Raw genomic sequence first — 17707 nt, forward strand, 5'->3', positions numbered from 1 at the left:
CTCTTGCCAGGTTTGTTTGTTTGTTTGTTTGTTTGTTTTTCAATTTTTTTTTTTAAAGATTTTATTTTATTTATTTGACAGAGAGAGATCACAAGTAGGCAGAGAAGTAGGCAGAGAGAGAGGAGGAAGCAGGCTCCCTGCGGAGCAGAGAGCCCGACGCGGGGCTCGATCCCAGGACCCTGAGATCATGACCTGAGCCGAAGGCAGCGGCCTAATCCACTGAGCCACCCAGGTGCCCCATTGTTTTTCAATTTTCTGTTGAGTAGGAAACTGCCTGGATGGGAAGAGTCTCGCGAATGTGGGGCACAGATGTTGAGAGACAAAACCAGGATCCCGGAGTGGGGAACAGACCCCACATCCAGGAGGACCGTCTCCTTCCCTACCTGCTGGTCCCTGGGGAGGGTCACCGCAGTCACCCCATCCCTGGGGCCCAGGCCCCCCCTCCCAGAGCCACTCACCCAATGCCTTTGATCGCCTTGATATACAGGCTCAGCTGTAACTTCACAGAGCAGTTCATAGGAATCCCAGTGACCTGTGGGAAGAAGCGCAGAGAGGGGCCTGGGCTTGCTGGAGTCCGCTGTCCTGCCCCCGAGGGTGGGCACCGGGAGCCCCCCCACCCACTAGCTCCAGCCCTCCCGGGCAAACACACGCTTTCCAAAGCCCTCTTTCATCCACCATCTATCCCCAGGTATAGTACATTCTGTTCCCTTTTTTTTTTTTTTGGGGTTTATTTTTCCCCTTTATTTTTAAAATTTTAATTAATTTATATTTTATTGACATATAATGTATTATTTGTCTCAGGGAAGTACATTCTGTTTTCGTCATCCCTGCCCCATCCTCCAAGCTAAACAAAACAGATTTGCATATGGAAAAAGTCACCCTCCTCACACAACTTTTCCTGTCTCAAACCGAATGACAGTTTTCCCTCGGGTTTAATTTTCTTTTTCTCGAGAACTTTTTAATCTCCAGATACCAGGTAGGGACAGGAAACTTCCTTTGTCACAGGAACCTACATTTGTGTGTGTGTGTGTTTGTGTTGTGTGTTTCTGGATGAGATCATTTTTTTTTAAATAGTAAGGAAATAGTAGGCAAGGACACACACATGTGCGACCAAACTCAGAAGGGAGCTCCAGAAGCGGGAAGGGACCAAGGCTCGAGGTCAGGCGGCCAGAGCTGCCGCCTCTCCGCCAAGGCCTGTCTCCTCGTCTGCAAAAGGGACGAATCCCCCCACTTCCCAGAGTTTCTGTGGCGCCCAATCAGGCCCCCAAGATACCCACACTCCGGGCCATCAATTCTCATGTGATTATCAGGTACATCAGAGGTAAAGGGCGTTATCTTCCGTGATAAGCAGGCCGGGCCGGCCCCAGTGGCCCAGAGCGACAAGGAGAAACAAGGCAAAGGTCGTGCTCCTGAGAAACAGGGGAGACCTTGAACCCCAGAAGCCGGCGGGATGGGAGGGAGTCCACCCCTGTGTGGAGAAGCAATGACACGGCAGGCCCGAGGCTGTCCTCTTCAGAGAGGCCTGTTGGCTGGGCTGGCCGGTGGCTGGGGTCTGGGAACCGGGATTCTGGGAGGGCCCCCCACCCACTCCCTAACTGATAAGCAGGGTTCACTGCGCCTGGATGGTTTGTACAAACAACCTGATTTATGCCGACCGCCGGCTTTCCTGAGGGGGAGTCTGGGAGTTGGGAAGACACCGGGCAGAGCGAGCCGGTGGGAGCGGTCCCCAGGGAACACCCAGGGTGTTGAGTCTCTAATGGGCTTCCCTGGGAGATGACACAGCTCACTGCCGAGGGAATTCAGTGTGTCCTGCATGGCTGCCGTGAGGGAGGGTCCTGTGCCTGGCTACCCACCACCCCCAGACCCCGGCTTCACCCCCTGTGCCCTTTGTTTTGCCCACGGAGTTTCGTGTCCTTCGTAATCCATCCCAGCCGGGACTCCCACCACATGCAGAGCCCTGGGAGTCCCCCCAGCAAATCGGCAAACAGGGACCCTGACATAACCTGCCACCGCCACCCCCTCTTTCTAGAACAGCCTCTCTAGTCTGGGGTCTCCACCCGGGCCACTTCCTTCCCCAGGAAATGTTTCCTTCCCTCCTTGGCCGGCTTCTCTGTGGGCAAAACCCCACCCGTCCCCAGCACCCCGCACCCCGCAGAATGAAAACAGGGACCCGTGAGCACACCCCTCACCACACCCTTCCTGCTCTCAGGGCCGGAAGAGAAGCCTCCAGGACAGCAGCCCACCCAGGTATCCTGTTCTCGGGGCTAACGCCACCCAGGCAGCGAATGGGTCCCAGGCTCTTCCTCCCCAAAAGTACCCAAATCAGCAACCAAAACCCAAAAGGCCACTTCCTTTCCCTGTGTGCCTCCAGCTGACCCGAAACAAAAGATGTGGAAGCCAGTTCCTACTGTGGCTGGGACAAGACACCTGCTGGCGTCGTCTGGTCCCCCAATCTTGGCCGTCTGTTCCTCAACATGGGGGGAGGGGGCAGGGAGAGCCGTGCACTCGAGTGAGAGTCACCCGTGAGAACAGAGATCGTGTTCCTGCTGGATTCCCCAGAAGCCAGCAGAGAGAGAGAGAGAGAGACAACAAAGTAAGTGAATGAAGCGCACCCGGGTGGCTCAGTTGGTTGAGCGTCCGACTTGATTTTGGCTCAGGCCATGATCTCAGAGTCATGGGATTGAGCCGCACGCTGGGCACCCAGCTCAGTGGGGAGCCTGCTGGAGAGTCTTTCCCTCTGTCCCTCCCACCCCACTCTCTCTCTCAGATAAATAAACAAATCTTTAAAAAAAATAAATAGGGCGCCTGGGTGGCTCAGTCAGTTAAGCGCCTGCCTTCTGCTCAGGTCATGATCCCAGGGTCCTGGGATCAAGCTCCGCATTGGGCTCCCTGCTCAGCAGGGAGCCTGCTTCTCCCTCTCTTTTTGCCTACTTGTGCTCTCTGTCTGTCAAATAAATAGGTAAAATCTTTAAAAACAAATAAATAAATAAAATAAAATGAACTAAAAGAGAAAAAGGTAGACAACCATGATAGCTTTATAACAAAAACTCTTGGGGCACCTGGGGGGCTTAGTTGTTAAGTGTCTGCCTTCAGTTCAGGTCATGATCCCAGGGTCCTGGGATCAAGCTCCGCATCAGGCTCCCTGCTCTGCGGGAAGCCTGCTTCTCTCTCTCCCACTCCCTCTGCTTGTGTTCCCTCTCTCACTATGTCTCTCTCTGTCAAATAAAAAAAAAAAACAAAAAACAAAACAAAAAAAACCTCTTAAAAACTGGTTAAAATGTGAAGACAACACAGAGAAGCCATAACATTTCTAGCAATAAAGAACGAACTTAATATGGAACACTTATTAATATTAATTACCATCAATTTAATTAATTAGTATGAACCTCATTAAAATTAACCAGATATTAGCACAGGACATGGGGATGGGGGCATCAGAAGGCCCATGTTTGAATTCAGCTTCGTCCCTTACTTACTCTCGGTCATTTATCAAACCCGCACCTACTGAGATGCTAGTGTGTCTGCTAACTGCTAAAATCCAAGCAGCACGACAAGACAGGACGGACCTCTCCTCGGTGCACCAACATTTACGAGCTGTATCACGTGACCGATCTGGACCGCAGCCTCCCCATCTGTACAATGGGAGGAGCAGGGCTCGCCCCCCAGATCACTGTGTGTACTGAGTTGCCGCGTGTCGAAGCAGCTAGCTCGTGGCGACACCAGAATGAGCGTGCAAGCAGCATCTGCTGGACGTGAAGTGTGTGCGGTCACCGTTGGCTTAACTAGCGTGTGTTTTTAGTGAAAAGTGGGGGCAGGGGGGAGTGCCAGGGGTCAGTGGGGTCAAGTCAGGAGCTCAGAAAAACAACGTGGCATGTCGAAGAGCTCTGAAGAAGGCCTGTGAGCCAGACCACGAATGTCCACTCTGGTAACAGAAACCCGCAGGATTGTTTAATCAACAGCAAAAGCCACCGAGTCCAAACAGGCACATTTTATAGTAGCAGAAATATGGAGATAAGACAACCGGGTAAAGACGGGCCCATGGGAGGACTACATGCGTGGGTCTGCCACGTTCTTCGTTGCCACCTGCAGACAGCATGTCACAGAGGGCAAATTCCCCAGAAACCAATTTATCTGCAAGATATCCCAGGCTCTTGTCGGGACCTAGAGAGCTTTATGGTATGCTAGCACAGCCAGAGGGCTCCTCTGGCTAATATGCAGACCGATAATTCTAATTAATTTACTATCTTATGGTCCTTTTATAAAGACAATTCCCTTGGGAAGAGATAATGAACCCCTTGAACTATGAAGTCAGAGCAAAGTAGGCACCTTTGATACTCTAGAAGTTATCAATGCCAAGGAAAGCCAGGCTTCCCACCACTCCCACCCTGGAACAGCTCAGTGCCTGGCAGGGGTGCGGAGCAGAGAAGGGGGCCAAGGAGGCACCAATGGGAAATCCCCCACACCTTCCCTCATAGGTTGACAGGCAGAGGCTCACCGGGTGGACATCCAGGAATAAGGAATGCTCCTCTTGGTTGGGATGGAGGCCCAACACTGCCTCGGCCAGCACTGGGTCGGCATTGTAGAAGTGAGGGTGGGAGAGAAACAAGGGCGCGTCTAGAAGGCAGAGAAGGGGAAAGGGGGTCATCAGACAATGGAGAGCATCGGCATATCCAGAGGCCTGCATCATGCCAATGCCTGGGGAGGCACAGGCAACGGAACCCAGCCACTGCCGACAGAATTCCCAGATGGTGACAAGATGCCAACGACAATAACTAGACAGAGAGAACCCTTTCCTCCAGTTCGTAAATGTTTACTAAGTGCCCGAGAGACGCCAGGCACTGGGAAGGGAAAAGCTCTGTGCCGGCAGGAGTGGCTGTGTGAGAGCTGCCGATTCGGGTGGGGGAGACCACAGGAAGGGAAGGGAGGATGGTTAAACTACACCAGGCAGGGAAGGCCAGGGAATGGCATTCCAGGTGGGAGGCTGGGCAGAAGCCAAGGCCAGGAGACAGGGAAATGCACAGTGCACTTGGAACAGACAGTACGTGGAGGCGAATTACGGGAGTTGAGGATAAAAAGGTAAGTTGAGGCCAGTTTTGAACTTGGGCGGGGAAGCGGCACCTCAATCGCGAAGCCAGGCAGCCCGGACCATCTCCTGCAGGCAAGGTAGCAGCTGTCAGAGACTCTGAGGGGTGCGTGCCTGCGGCCGGGTCTCCCCATCATCCACGGGAAGGGAGAAGACACACCTGCTTTGCTCCTTCTCTCCCAGCAGCCGCTCTGCGGGATGGACACCAGCGAGTGTGAACAGGGGCTGACTCAGGCCCCTCTGTGTGAGAAATTCACACCCAGAAACGTGAGGCCGAACCTCTCCATCAACTGACCGAGTAAGGCAAACGCCAGCTATCCTCACGTGCTCAGGACCACGGACAACAGGCCTGATGGACAATGAGTTAATGAGGAAAAGAATCAGCCTCTCTCAAAAACCCATGAGGACCCAGAACAGGCAAACCCTAGAGACTGAATACCGCACATTGTACTAGCCAGTGGCTAGGGGACGGGAGATGGGGAATGACTGCTAACAGGTGTGGGGTCTCCTTCTGGAAGGATCAGAATGTTCCAGAACCAGGCAGAGACAGTGGGTGCACAATATTGTCCATGTACTAAATGCCACTGAACTATACATTTTAAAATGCTTAATTTGGGGCCCCTGGGTGGCTCAGTGGGTTGGGCCTCTGCCTTTGGCTCAGGTCATGATCTCAGTGTCCTGGGATCGAGCCCCACATCGGGCTCTCTGCTCAGCGGGGAGCCTGCTTCCCCCTCTCTCTCTGCCTGCCTCTCTGCCTACTTAGGATCTCTCTGTCAAATAAATAAATAAAACCTTTTAAAAAATAAAATAAAATGCTTAGTTCTATGTCATGTGAACTGTACCTCAAAACAACAACAACAACAAAGAAAAATGACAACAAAACTCACGAGGTCTCCTTCCCGAAAACCAACAGTGTGTCCACCACCTGCCAGGTGACCAGCATCCGTGTTATGTTTCTGGAAGCCTCAAATCTAGGCTCTTTCTACTTCTCTTAGCAAGACCAAGCATTGGTTTAAAATAAAAGCTGGGATTTCGCTGCCACCTGATTTCATCTTTCCTAGAGGACTTCAATGCCCATCGCCTTTTCCTTGACATTAATTCATTCTGCCAAGTACCTCTTCAGTTTTGCCACACCTGGGTCCCCCTGCATGATTATCCAACGTGCTTCTCTGATCCAAATGCCATCGCTTTATTTAAACAGCGATATTTTAAAGTCGAACTTTCTATCCAAGCCATAACTGGCAAACACTTGCCCCGACAAGACAGTGAATATAGAAATAAATACAACGGAAACCACGAAGGTTGAATATTCTAACCAGATACCATTGCCCGCCTGGGGCTTTGAGCACTCTTTTCAGTTAAAAGGAAAGACAGGGGCGCCTGGCTGGCTCTGTCAGTGAAGCGTGCAACTCTTGATCTCATAGCTGTAGGTTCAAGCCCCGCATTGGGTGTACAGATTACTTAAAAATAAAAATCTTTTGGAATGCCTGGGTGGTTCAGTCAGATAAGCATCTGCCTTCAGCTCAGGTCATGATCCCAGGATCCTGGGATCAAGCTCTCTGCTCAGAGGGGAGCCTGCTTCTCCCTCTTCCCCTCTCTCTTCTTGTGTTCCCTCTCTCCTCTGACAAAAAATTTTTTAAAAATCTTTCAAAAATATAAATAGGGATGCCTGGGTGGCCCACTCATTAAGTGTCTGCCTTTGGCTCAGGTCATGATCTCAGAGTCCCGGGATCAAGTTGTACATCAAGCTCCCTGCTCAGTGAGGAGCTTGCTTCTCCCTCTGTCTGCTGCTCCCCCTGCCTGAGCACACACACACTCTCTCTCTCTATTTGACAAATAAATAAATATTTTAAATACATACACACACACATATGTATCAATTTAAAAAATAAAAATCTTTTAAAAAGATAGATGGGTGCTGGAAAGGCCTCTTAGCGCCAACAGAGACTCTCTCCTGGGGCTTACTGGAAGGAGGGCAACACGAAAGAAAAACAGAAGGCCTCTCTCCCAAGTCAGTCCGTGTCATTTATAGCCACCTCCTTGCACCTTTGAAGCTACCTTGAGCAGCCCAGGGACAATGCCCTTCAATTCGGAAAGGCTCCTTTCCCATCTTCCCACCTCCAATAAGAAAAAGGACCAGCAGAGGGAACACGAGGCCCCCCCCATGTTCACGGAGACCCTCGATAAGGGTAGCGGTCACCACACCGGGCCCTTGAAGGTGGCACACCTCCAAGGAGCCCCAGCGTGCCTCCAAGGTCAGAGGCACCCGAAGTAGGACAGACCAATGTCCATCCCCTTGACCCTTGCTTCAGACAGTAAGCACGCTCGTCGCCTGTTCTTTTAACAGCAAGCACACGTGCATGCGTTCCTCTCTGTTTTATGTCAAAACAGCATGAGTAATAAGTGGTCATTAGTTTATAGCTTTACGGCACGCCCAACCAGACCTAATTGCCCAGGGTCACCATAGATTACAGCAAGGAGGTCTGTCGAGCTAATCTGAGGGAAGGGTGAGGAGCGAGAGTCCTCCAGGTCCAAGCAATCTTCAAGACCCTACAAGGGAAATGTATGGTATTCCTTATCTTCAGACAAAAGGTCACAGACATGCAGACACAGGGGCCCTGAAGGACATGGACGGGAACATTCCAGCAGCACTAGGCTCATGGTCAAAACACAGAAACCTGGCTGCCCTTGAGGGCAGGAGAGGTAAGGAGACTAAGGGGAGTTCCCATGGAGGCACACCACGCAGCAGCGAAGAGCCCCAGAGCCCACGGACCTCACCAATGACATAACGGGTGGAAGGGGCCAGAGAAAACGGGAGCACACGCTATGATTCTTCTCACATAAAGGCCAAAGGCAGGCAAAGCTGTGCTGCTGGACATCAGGCCAGGGCCTGGGAGGGGTCTTGGGGGTGTCTGTTGAGACCTGAGTCGGGCCCAGCGTTCAGTGCAGAGTCTGCTCCTAACTCTCTCCCCCTTTTATTATTTTTTTAAGATTTTATTTATTTATTTGACAGACAGAGATCACAAGTAGGCAGAGAGGCAGGCAGAGAGAGAGGGGGAAGCAGGTTCCCCGCTGAGCAGAGAGTACAATGCAGAGCTCGATCCCAGGACCCTGAGACCATGACCTGAGCCAAAGGCAGAGGCTTAACCCACTGAGCCACCCAGGTGCCCCTCCCTGCTCCTTTCAAGATAAATCTTTAGAAAATAAATAAAAATAAAAAAAGACCTTTCTACCCCAATGAAGGTGCTCTCCTTCTGTGCAGGCCATCCTGTTCAGAAGTCTCAGGGCCCACACGATGCTGATCATCAGAAATGGGGCCGGTGTGACTTTTAACTGGATGGCATTCAAACCAATTTAAATACGCCAATGAGGGGCACCTGGGTGGCTCAGTGGGTTAAGACCTCTGCCTTCCGCTCGGGTCATGATCCCAGGGTCCTGGGATCAAGCCCCGCATCGGGCTCTCTGCTCAGCAGGGAGCCTCCTTCCCCCTCTCTCTCTGCCTGCCTCTCTGCCTACTTGTGATCTCTCTCTCTGTGTGTCAAATAAATAAATAATCTTTTAAAAAAATTAAAAATTACAAAAATAAATAAATAAATAAAATAGGGAACAGGGGCACCTGGGTGGCTCAGTGGCTTAAAGCCTCTGCCTTTGGCTTAGGTCATGATCCCAGGGTCCTGGGATCAAGTCTCGCATCGGGTTCCCTGCTCAGCGGGAAGCCTGCTTCTCCTTCTCCCACTCCCTCTGCTTGTGTTCCCTCTCTCGCTGTGTCTCTCTGTCAAATACATAAATAAAAATCTTTTTAGCAATAAAAGAAAATTAAATAATAAAACAGGGAGCATGGCCTGGATTATCCTGGCATGGGGGCATGGTGGGGGGTGCGGGATGGGGGTAGTCTCTGGGGTCTTTAAACTAGAAGAGGGAACAGGAGAGATGAGGCCAGAAGGTGGGATTGGAGCCATGGGGTGTTGCTGACGGTGAGGACAGGAGCTTCGGCATTCTGGCGGCCTCCAAACGGCAAACACAAGGATCGCCCCTCAAGCCTCCAGAGAGGGAGCACAGCCTGCCAACACCCAGTCAGAGGCCTGTGTAGGACTTTGGAACTGTTTAAGAGGATGCATTTACATCGCTAAGCCACTGAGGATGCGGGAATTCCTGACAACCGCAACTGACCTACACGGCATTATTTTTTTCTTTTCAGATTCTCTGCTGCCTTCTCTCCGGCCTAATGGGATTATGAAGAGTAAAAAGGCCAGAGATGACACAGACCAGGCAGAGACAGATCTCAACGCGCACACCCATTCCCCTCCCACCAGAGCCCGCACATACTAAATCTGCAGGTGCTGATGTTCTGAATTCCGGACTCCCGGCACGGGCAGAAGCCCTCGTTAGGCGCGTAGACAGAGCCGTTGGCAAATAGGGTGCTGGGGGCCACGAAGCGATAGGTGGGGATGCCTTCAAACATCCCCGACTCCTTGTAGACCAGGTTCATGGACCTGCGGGAGACAGACGGGGGAGGGGAGCATGACACCTGGAACGTGGTGGCTGGACCGGTCCTGCCGAACGTGACCCCAGCTGAGCCGCTTCTCCCCACAGGCACCACCGGCCCCCCAACCCCCCGGGGGAGCGGCAGCCACCATCTCTCTCCCTGGGAACTGCAACAGCCTCCTCATGGCTCTTCCTGCCTCCTGGCCCACGCCCATATGTTCTCCCCAAGCAGACCGAGCTTCAAAACGAGACCAGAGTATGTCCCTTAAAGCTGCAGTAGCCTCCAATGTCATCTGAGACAAGACCCGTCATCCTCTCCACGGCCCGACAGCTCCCGTGAGGTCCAGCCCCTGCTTGCCCTTTGTTGCACCCTACAGGCATCCTGGCGACTGCTCAGGAGCACTCCCGCCTGCCCCTGGGCCTTTGTATGTGTTACGCCCTCCGTGTTCACACATCAGACTGCCGTTCTTCACCACGATGGGTGACTCCACGGTCACTTCTCCTGAAGCTGTGGCGGCAGGCTCCCCCAGCCGATTCACCCAGCTGTGTTTCTCAAGGGTACTTGAACTTGAACTTGGAAACTTGAACTTGGACTCTGAATTACAACGGTGCCGCTCTCCCCACCCCCCCGCCACGGTCACACAGGGGTCCAGAGCCCTTGGAAGGGGGCGCGTGTGGGTGGGATGCGCGGTCAGTGCAGAATAAATTCCAGATTTCTACACTGGATAGGAAAAAAAAATGTGAAACATCTCAGTAACACAGGACACTGTTGACGCACTGAAATGGTAACATTTTGGATACAGTGGGTCGGGTAAAACCTGTCATTAAAATTAAGGTCACCTACTTCTTGTTCCTTTTTTTTTTTTTTTTTTAACACAGCCACTCGAAAATTTAAGATTGCAGATGGGGACAGGCCCACGTTGGGAGTGGACAGCACCCGCCCAGACAATAGCCTTACGAGGCCGGAGAGGGTAACGTGATTGCGCAAGAGAACGTCCTTATTTACAGAAAACACCCACTTAAGGTTGGAGACCGCCAGCTATCATCAGGCGGTCTGGGGACAGGGCACCTGGGGCCAAAAAGGAAACAACTCCCAAAACCAAGGGGAATGGCACACTCTTGCTACTCTTCTCTGGGTCAAATGTCTAATTCTAAAAAGGGAACATACGCTCCGCACGGGCACTTCAGCTTCCCCGATGCTGGGCTGCACGTGTGTCTGCGTGAGTCTCCGCCCGCCCCAATCAGGGTCAGGACGGAATGGGAGTGGGCCCATCCCCTCCCCACCGTGTCCGCAGGGCCCGACCCAGCCAGTCGCCACAGAGGTCTGCCGGGAAGGCAGAGGAGTCAGAGTTCACAACCGTGAAACCCCAAGTAAAGGATTTTTCTAGAGTAGCCTGAACGGAGCCGAGGGTCGAGCAGTACCCAGAGGCGGGCTCTAGGGTCCATGGTCTAGTCTCCCCTGCTCTGGGGCCCCTGGAATCCATCAGCCGCAAGCAATCCTCTGAGGCCACACTCTGGTTTGCAAGGGTTGCAGGAGAGAAGTTGGGAGCTCTCAGCATCCGGGTGGACATGAGGGCAGCTGGACAGATGCCCCAGGGGCCCAGGCTTGCCTGATGCCCAGCAACCCCCCACAACACGATGGTTTCTTGCCCGCCACCACCGCCACCACCACGCCAAGCCCCACGCTGCCAGGGGCCTCTCTGGGTCTTGCCAAAGCAGCACGAGCAGTTTGGCTCTTCGTGGCGCAACTGAGGACAATTCAGGACAGCGCCGAGGGCCAACAAATACACAAAGAGCCAAACTGCTTCCCAAGGGCACGCCAAAAGCCACTCAATTAGGCTCTGAGCGTCCACAAAGCTGATTTCCGCTGCTAGGAGGCCCCAGAAGGCCCCGGAACGTCCCAGCCATTACCGGCAAGCCTCGGGGCTGTAGAACTGTAGCGAGGTTTCCGGAGTCATGAACGGCGCCCACATCTGTCCCGAGGTCCCGTTGATCATGTTGCACTGATCCGAATGCCAGAAGCTGACCTGCGAGCAAGCGACGAGACCCAGCCGCTTAGTTCAGCCACAGCTCTCAGAATCGTGCTCTCAGGCACTGCAAGCCCGACCTGGGGCACAGTTGAATAGCAAGCCAGGGATGCCGCAGGGAACGGCTACTGCCGGCTGCAAACGGGGACCTGGCCTGGCCATTCTGAGCACGGATGGGGGTGTCCCTGGACCCCAGAGCTCAGGTCTTGGCAGCGGTCACCGTGGTGAGCGCTGGGGACGTGCGAGCGGCCCCGCGCACCTGCTCGTTCCTGGGCACGCTTAACGAGAAAAAGCAACAAAGGTGGGAAACACAGATTGCAGAACAATGTACGTAATATGATTTCATTGTGTTCAAAGCAGCAGCAAACCCACCACGTTTCTCTGCACACATACAGGCGTGGAATGGGCCAACGTGGACAGGAAGGTCGTGCCCGATACCGTGCACCGTGGGTGCCTCTGTGCTCCAGGGAGCAGCAGGGCCAGGGGAGGAAGAGGTGCAAAGGGCACTTGAGATGTGTCCCTATTGTTTTTTTATGTGAATGTCTTCCTGTGATTCTCGGGTGTTTTGTTTTTGTTTTTACTCAGTAGTATCTTTCAACGCAATGGGTGGTTATATCATCAGTGTCATATTCTTGAAGTGTTTTCGTAAATTAAGAACAAAAGCAAAGAAATAACTCACTTCCTGGTATACACTAGGCGCCAAATAAGTAGAGTTTCCATTCCCCACCCATCCATCGGGAACCAAGAGCTAGTTGAGCCCTAAGCACAGGTAGAACCCCCGACTCCGGGGGTCACATCACAGATGTGACCACCTTCCTGAGTTGTAAGAGGGACAAGGCGTATGCAGGTGACCAGCCGGGTGACCCCCGTCCCCTCTGCTCCCGCCCAGCCCCGGAGAGGAGGGCCATTGCCCTTGCCCTCACCTTGCTGAGTCCATTCCACTTGTCCACGAGGTGGATCCTGCTGAAGTCTTTGACCCCCGTGAACACGGTGAAGAGCCCTGAATCGGAGTTGTTGAGCTGTGGACGGCAACACAGACCAGCATGTTTAAGCCTCAGGACAGGGGCAAAGGCCCTGGGGCCTGGCCCTCAAGCCCACCCATTTCGAGGCCATTCCCCGTTTCACCCAGAGCACAGGGGCCTCGATATCATGTTCACTGCTACATCCCCAGTGCCTGGGGACCAAGAGGAGGAGGGCTTTCTAGAAGGGGGACTCCCTGGGTGGCAGCGTCCCTCCTAGGAAGAATCCCACCTTCCCTTCCTGACTCAAGGAGAGTCGGCTTCTCCTCCCAGATGATAGCAGAATGACCCCCTCCCTGCAACTAAAAATGAAGTATGGCCATGTGACCTCTCCAATCAAGGAAAAAGAAGCAGATGGGGGCATGCCACTTCCAGATGGAAAGTTTAGGACTAGCGCATGCACAGGTCACCATTCTTTCTGCCACTGCGTAGGGGTCGTGGAAGCGTGTACCAAGCTGCTGCCTCCCTCAGCCTGGGTCCCTGAGTGACCAAAAAGAGCAGAGGGCCCCCTGGTCACCCACACAGACGTAGCATACAAACAAGGAATCATCTCACTGGTTCAAGCCACTGACATTGTGGAGCTGCTTGTTACACAGCACAACCTGGTCTATCCTAACCGATACAGGACCCGAGGCTTACTGAGCATTTTCTGGATCGGAAGCCCCAGGCTTCGGCGCCCTGAGGTTCTTTCCTAGAGACGGATGCCTAATTAACAGCAAAGACACACAGAGCATACAAACCATGGGGCAAAATCTAGAAGCACCGTGTTCCCCCTGAGGAGGCTGAGGAACGGAAAACACGTTAAGAACTCAGTAGGGTTGTTTAGCAGCCAAATGGCGAAACAGATTACCGACTAGTTGGGCAAACAGGCTCCAGGGCAGGGACCAGTTTGAAGCCCTGCTCTGGCCTCCTAATGTCTGTGTCATGTCACCTGTCTATTCTGAGCTTCATGAGGACAGTAACAGGAGCCTGGAGACAATGGGAGTGAGAAAAAGTGAGTGTGTCAACACTGTTAAGCAGTGCCTGAAAAATAGTAGGAACTCCAAATGCTACTCTTTATTAATATTATTATCAATAATAATAACAAAGGCTTCCCCAGAAGGACACTAGAATAATAATCAGTATAGACAAAGTATATCAGAGACTGCCAGTCAGTATCCAAAATATCCTCCCCTCACTCCTTCATAACAAAACCCAAACCTTACTCAAGGCATCAGCACAGCAGCTAAAAGGCTACATTTCTAAGGTGTGGCCACATGACTAAGTTTTGGCCAAAGGAAAGTAGAAACTGGTTTTCTCCCTCCCAAGGAGGGAGACAACTGGGACATGCGGCTTTGTCCTCAACTCCCTTGCCTGCCTCTCCATCCCCAACCATCCCCATCTTCCTTCCTCTTGTGCTTCCTGGAATGTGGGTGTGGTAGCTGGTGCTTTAGCAGCCATACTGGGCCATGTGGTAACCTGGAGCACGAAAACCACACCGCAAGGATGGCAGAGCACGGTAGAATTCTAGATCCCCGAAGGATATGAAGAAGCCACGTCAACACTGGATAGTCACTGTTGGAATGTTATTTCAGGGTTTCCGTTATACCCAAACGCTACTCACTTTGTAATAACTTTAATGTGTATACAAGTTTACAAGATGCGTTCAAAAGAATCCTGTCGCTCCAAACTTGCCAACTTATCCAAACTCAGAACCCATCATCCTGGTTAAAAATGTACTATCTATCATGTGCCAAGTATAGAAACATAATTTCTCCTTCCACTTCCCCCAAGACAGATCATCAGAGCCCAAAGGGGAGGCTGATTCTGGAGTAACCCAGAGGGCTCACCCAAACCTTTGGTGGAGGGAGCCACAGTCAGGGGGTCAGACTCTGCATCAGATCACGGCTCAGGAGCCCAGCTACTACCAGGTGACCAGGGGTCAAGATGAAGAAAAAAGCGGGCAGGGGCACCTGGTGGCTCAGTCGGGTAAGCGTCTGCCTTCAACTCAGGTCATGATCTCAGGGTCTGGTCCTCGAGCCCACTTGTCAGGCTCCCTGGTCAGAGGGGAGTCTGCCTCTCCTTCACCCTCTACCCCTCTCCCTGCTCATGTGCGCTCTCTCTCTCACACTCTTTCAAATAAATAAATAAATAAAATCTTAGAAAGAAAGGAAGGAAGGAAGGAAGGAAGAAACAAGGCAGCTCAGAGCAAAGTCCTAATTAACATCCTTGACTCTTCTCCCCAGCAGCCTCTCCCCCTTCTCCCGGCAGCAGCCCCCAGCAGTCCACGCTCAGCCAGATCACATCTTCTGAGCCTGGGTCAGGCTGCCTCTCCATCTCTACCTCGAGTTTTCAGACATATGAGCCAATACATTCTCTATTTCTCTTAAGCCAGTCTGAGTTGGGTTTTCTGCCATTTATAACCCATCGCCCACCTCCCTGATCCCAGCCCCCATTTCCAGGCCCCGGACTTGTTGCTGGGCCACGCTTACCTCTGCAAATAGCCCAAACTTGCCCTTGAAGGGAAACACGTTTGGGAGGTACTTGTTGATGAGGTGTATGAGGGGGTCGTCGTAACCCCACATGATCTCGCTTACAGTGCGGTTCATGAAGGCGCGCTCCCCCAGCGTGCTGAACGCCAAGGTCATGATCAGCTTCATGCTCATGGGCTTATTCTCCATCATCATCGCCGCGGCCTGCAGAGCGAGGGGACAGCGCACGTTACAGGCTAGACACAACGGGTCCATGCGTCCTGGACTTTAAGCCAGGCCTGAAGCAGAGTTCATCAAGGGATATGAACGTCAGGCCTAGGAAGGTCCCCGGAAGATTCCCTAATCCTTCAGTAACAGGACCTCCTGTGTTAGTGGATTTAGGTGAAGTCAACTCCATCCCCAGTTGCAGAGGTGGGCACATGGCAGGCGCCTGGCCAATCAGAAATGTTCTTCCCTCCAGCTACAGTGACTGTCTTGAGAATGTGTAATGTGGCTCAGTCAGAGCCATAAGACACGGGAAACTTTCCCCTGGGGCTTTCAGGTAGCAAGGAGAGCTTCCTGCTGCCCTCCCTGAAGGCTGTATCCACCCTGAGGTCCACCAGAGCAGGGCACAGATCTGGGTAACCCGATTTGCACCCTAGATCAAGCCACACCTGAAACCTCACCCTTTCAGTAACATGAGCCCATAAGTTCCCTTTTTGCTTAGGCCACTTTGGAGCACCTTTCATTGTCACCTCGCAACCAAAACAATCTTAATGAAGACTCAACTCTACTTCCTGATATCTCCCTCTCAAACACCAAGTGTCCCAAAGATCTGTTCTCCCCAATATCTGGGTGCTGAGGATGCAGGTGAATTTATTTTCTAATTCCTCTTTCCTCTGGAGATACCATCTTGGCACTTGGTTTATTTTTTTGAAGGCACCTCATCCAAAAGTGGGAAAGTGAACACAGCCAGCATTTCCTAAAACCTGGGCCAACGAGGTCTGGTTCCTTGGGAACTCACCAGGGGATCTCCTTACCATTATAATCATTTTTGAGAAGGCAATAAACACACGATTTTTTTTTTTAAATCACAAAAGGCTATAGAATAAATGTCCCTCTCCAACCCCTGACCCTCCCGTTTGCATTCTTCTCCCTCAAGGCTACCCACTGCTATGGGCTCTTAGGTGTTCCTCTAGGGACACCCACACCAGAGACCAGCCAACTATGGTGCGTGGGCCACTGCCAGCCCACCACCCATTTTTGTACAGTCAGAGACCTAAGAATTTGTTTTTAATATATTTTCAAATAGGGACATCTGGGTGGCTCAGTGGGCTAAAGCCTCTGCCTTCGGCTCAGGTCATGATCACAGGGTCCTGGGATCCAGCCCCGCATCGGGCTCTCTGCTCAGCAGGGAGACTGCTTCCCCCTTCTCTCTCTCTGCCTGCCTCTCTGCCTACTTGTTATCTCTGTCAAGCAAATAAATAAAATCTTTAAAAATATATATATATATATTTTTTTCAAATAGTTGGGGAAGTGAAAAAGACTGTTGGAAGAAACAGGAAAATTATATGAAATAAAGTTTTACTGGAACATCGTCACGCCTTTTCCTTTGGGTTTGCATCTGACGGCTTTTGCATCAGCAGTTCCGACAGAGATCAGGTGGTCCTCAAAGCCTGACACATTTAGTATCTGGCCCTTTACGGAAGTTTGCCCGCTCTGCTCGAAACATTAAAAAATAAGTAAATAAAGAAATAATACGCTGTAGCGCCGTGCGTGCGTTCTGCACCTTGCCGTCCCTCACTTAGACCTCACGGCCCTCTCCGGGCCACCCTGTAATAAATCACCACAATGAAAGACGACGGAGCAACCTCCAGGTTGTTTCTAGAAGCTTGCTCCGACGATGCTGCGGCACTGAATATCCTTGAGTGCAAACATCTTTTATCTGTGCGGTTCTACCCAGAGGACACATTCCTATAGACGAAGTTTCTGAGGTCAAAGGCGTGTGCGATTCCTATTTACCGTCACCCCCTTCCCGCTGCCCACACCGGTTCCGTGCGTCCCGAGAACATGCGAGAGTGTCTGTTTCCACGAATGCTCGTGCCGCCCGGGGCGCGATCATGCAGTCTTTGCCAGCCTCGTCGGTGGGGACAGGTGACTGCACTGGCAATACTCACGCATGGAGCTGGGGGGAGGGATGCAGCTGTAAGGCTGCGAGGTGTGTTTATTCTTTCGTTCTGTCCGTCCAGTGGACTCGGCAGGTGAGCCCGCCTCGGATCCAGAGCACAGCCCAGCGCCAGCCCCAGGGTCACCGACGAGTTAACAGGTAATACGTGTAAGGGCCCCAAGCCCTAAGTGCTAACACAGTGTTAGCAAGAAGTTAACCCAACAGGCCTGAGGCCACTCTTTCTAGAAAGGACTGCCGGCAAGGCTGGCCCTCAACCAGCATCCAGGCCCTGGGATTTCGAGGGAGCCCCCACCACTCTCTGACTGATGGGGGGGGTGGCTCACGGGGTTTGCACCGTGTGTACAAACGGCACGCTTTACGCTGAGCACCTGCCTCCCTTCTGGGGATCTGGACTTTGGTACGTGCCAGGCAGAAGGTGCAGGCCGCCGTGACCACCCCCAATAAAAACCCTGGGC

The 17707-nt window shown here is 52.3% G+C and overlaps 1 protein-coding gene across 3 annotated transcripts in view; it reads right to left on the reverse strand.

The window, feature by feature from the left end:
- Positions 1 to 17707, reverse strand: part of SCARB1 (scavenger receptor class B member 1) — a 66841-nt gene that overhangs the window by 10598 nt on the left and 38536 nt on the right. For all 3 annotated transcript variants that reach the window (XM_046025736.1, XM_046025735.1, XM_046025737.1), the window contains 6 exons: positions 15086 to 15289; positions 12519 to 12614; positions 11480 to 11595; positions 9410 to 9576; positions 4496 to 4614; positions 459 to 532 (listed from right to left, as the gene is read on the reverse strand). In XM_046025736.1, coding sequence (XP_045881692.1) covers positions 459 to 532; positions 4496 to 4614; positions 9410 to 9576; positions 11480 to 11595; positions 12519 to 12614; positions 15086 to 15289 — 776 coding nt within the window. The remainder of the gene's footprint in view (positions 1 to 458; positions 533 to 4495; positions 4615 to 9409; positions 9577 to 11479; positions 11596 to 12518; positions 12615 to 15085; positions 15290 to 17707) is intronic.

Source organism: Meles meles, chromosome 12, assembly GCF_922984935.1.
Source record: "Meles meles chromosome 12, mMelMel3.1 paternal haplotype, whole genome shotgun sequence".
NCBI classification, from domain to species: Eukaryota; Metazoa; Chordata; class Mammalia; order Carnivora; family Mustelidae; genus Meles; species Meles meles.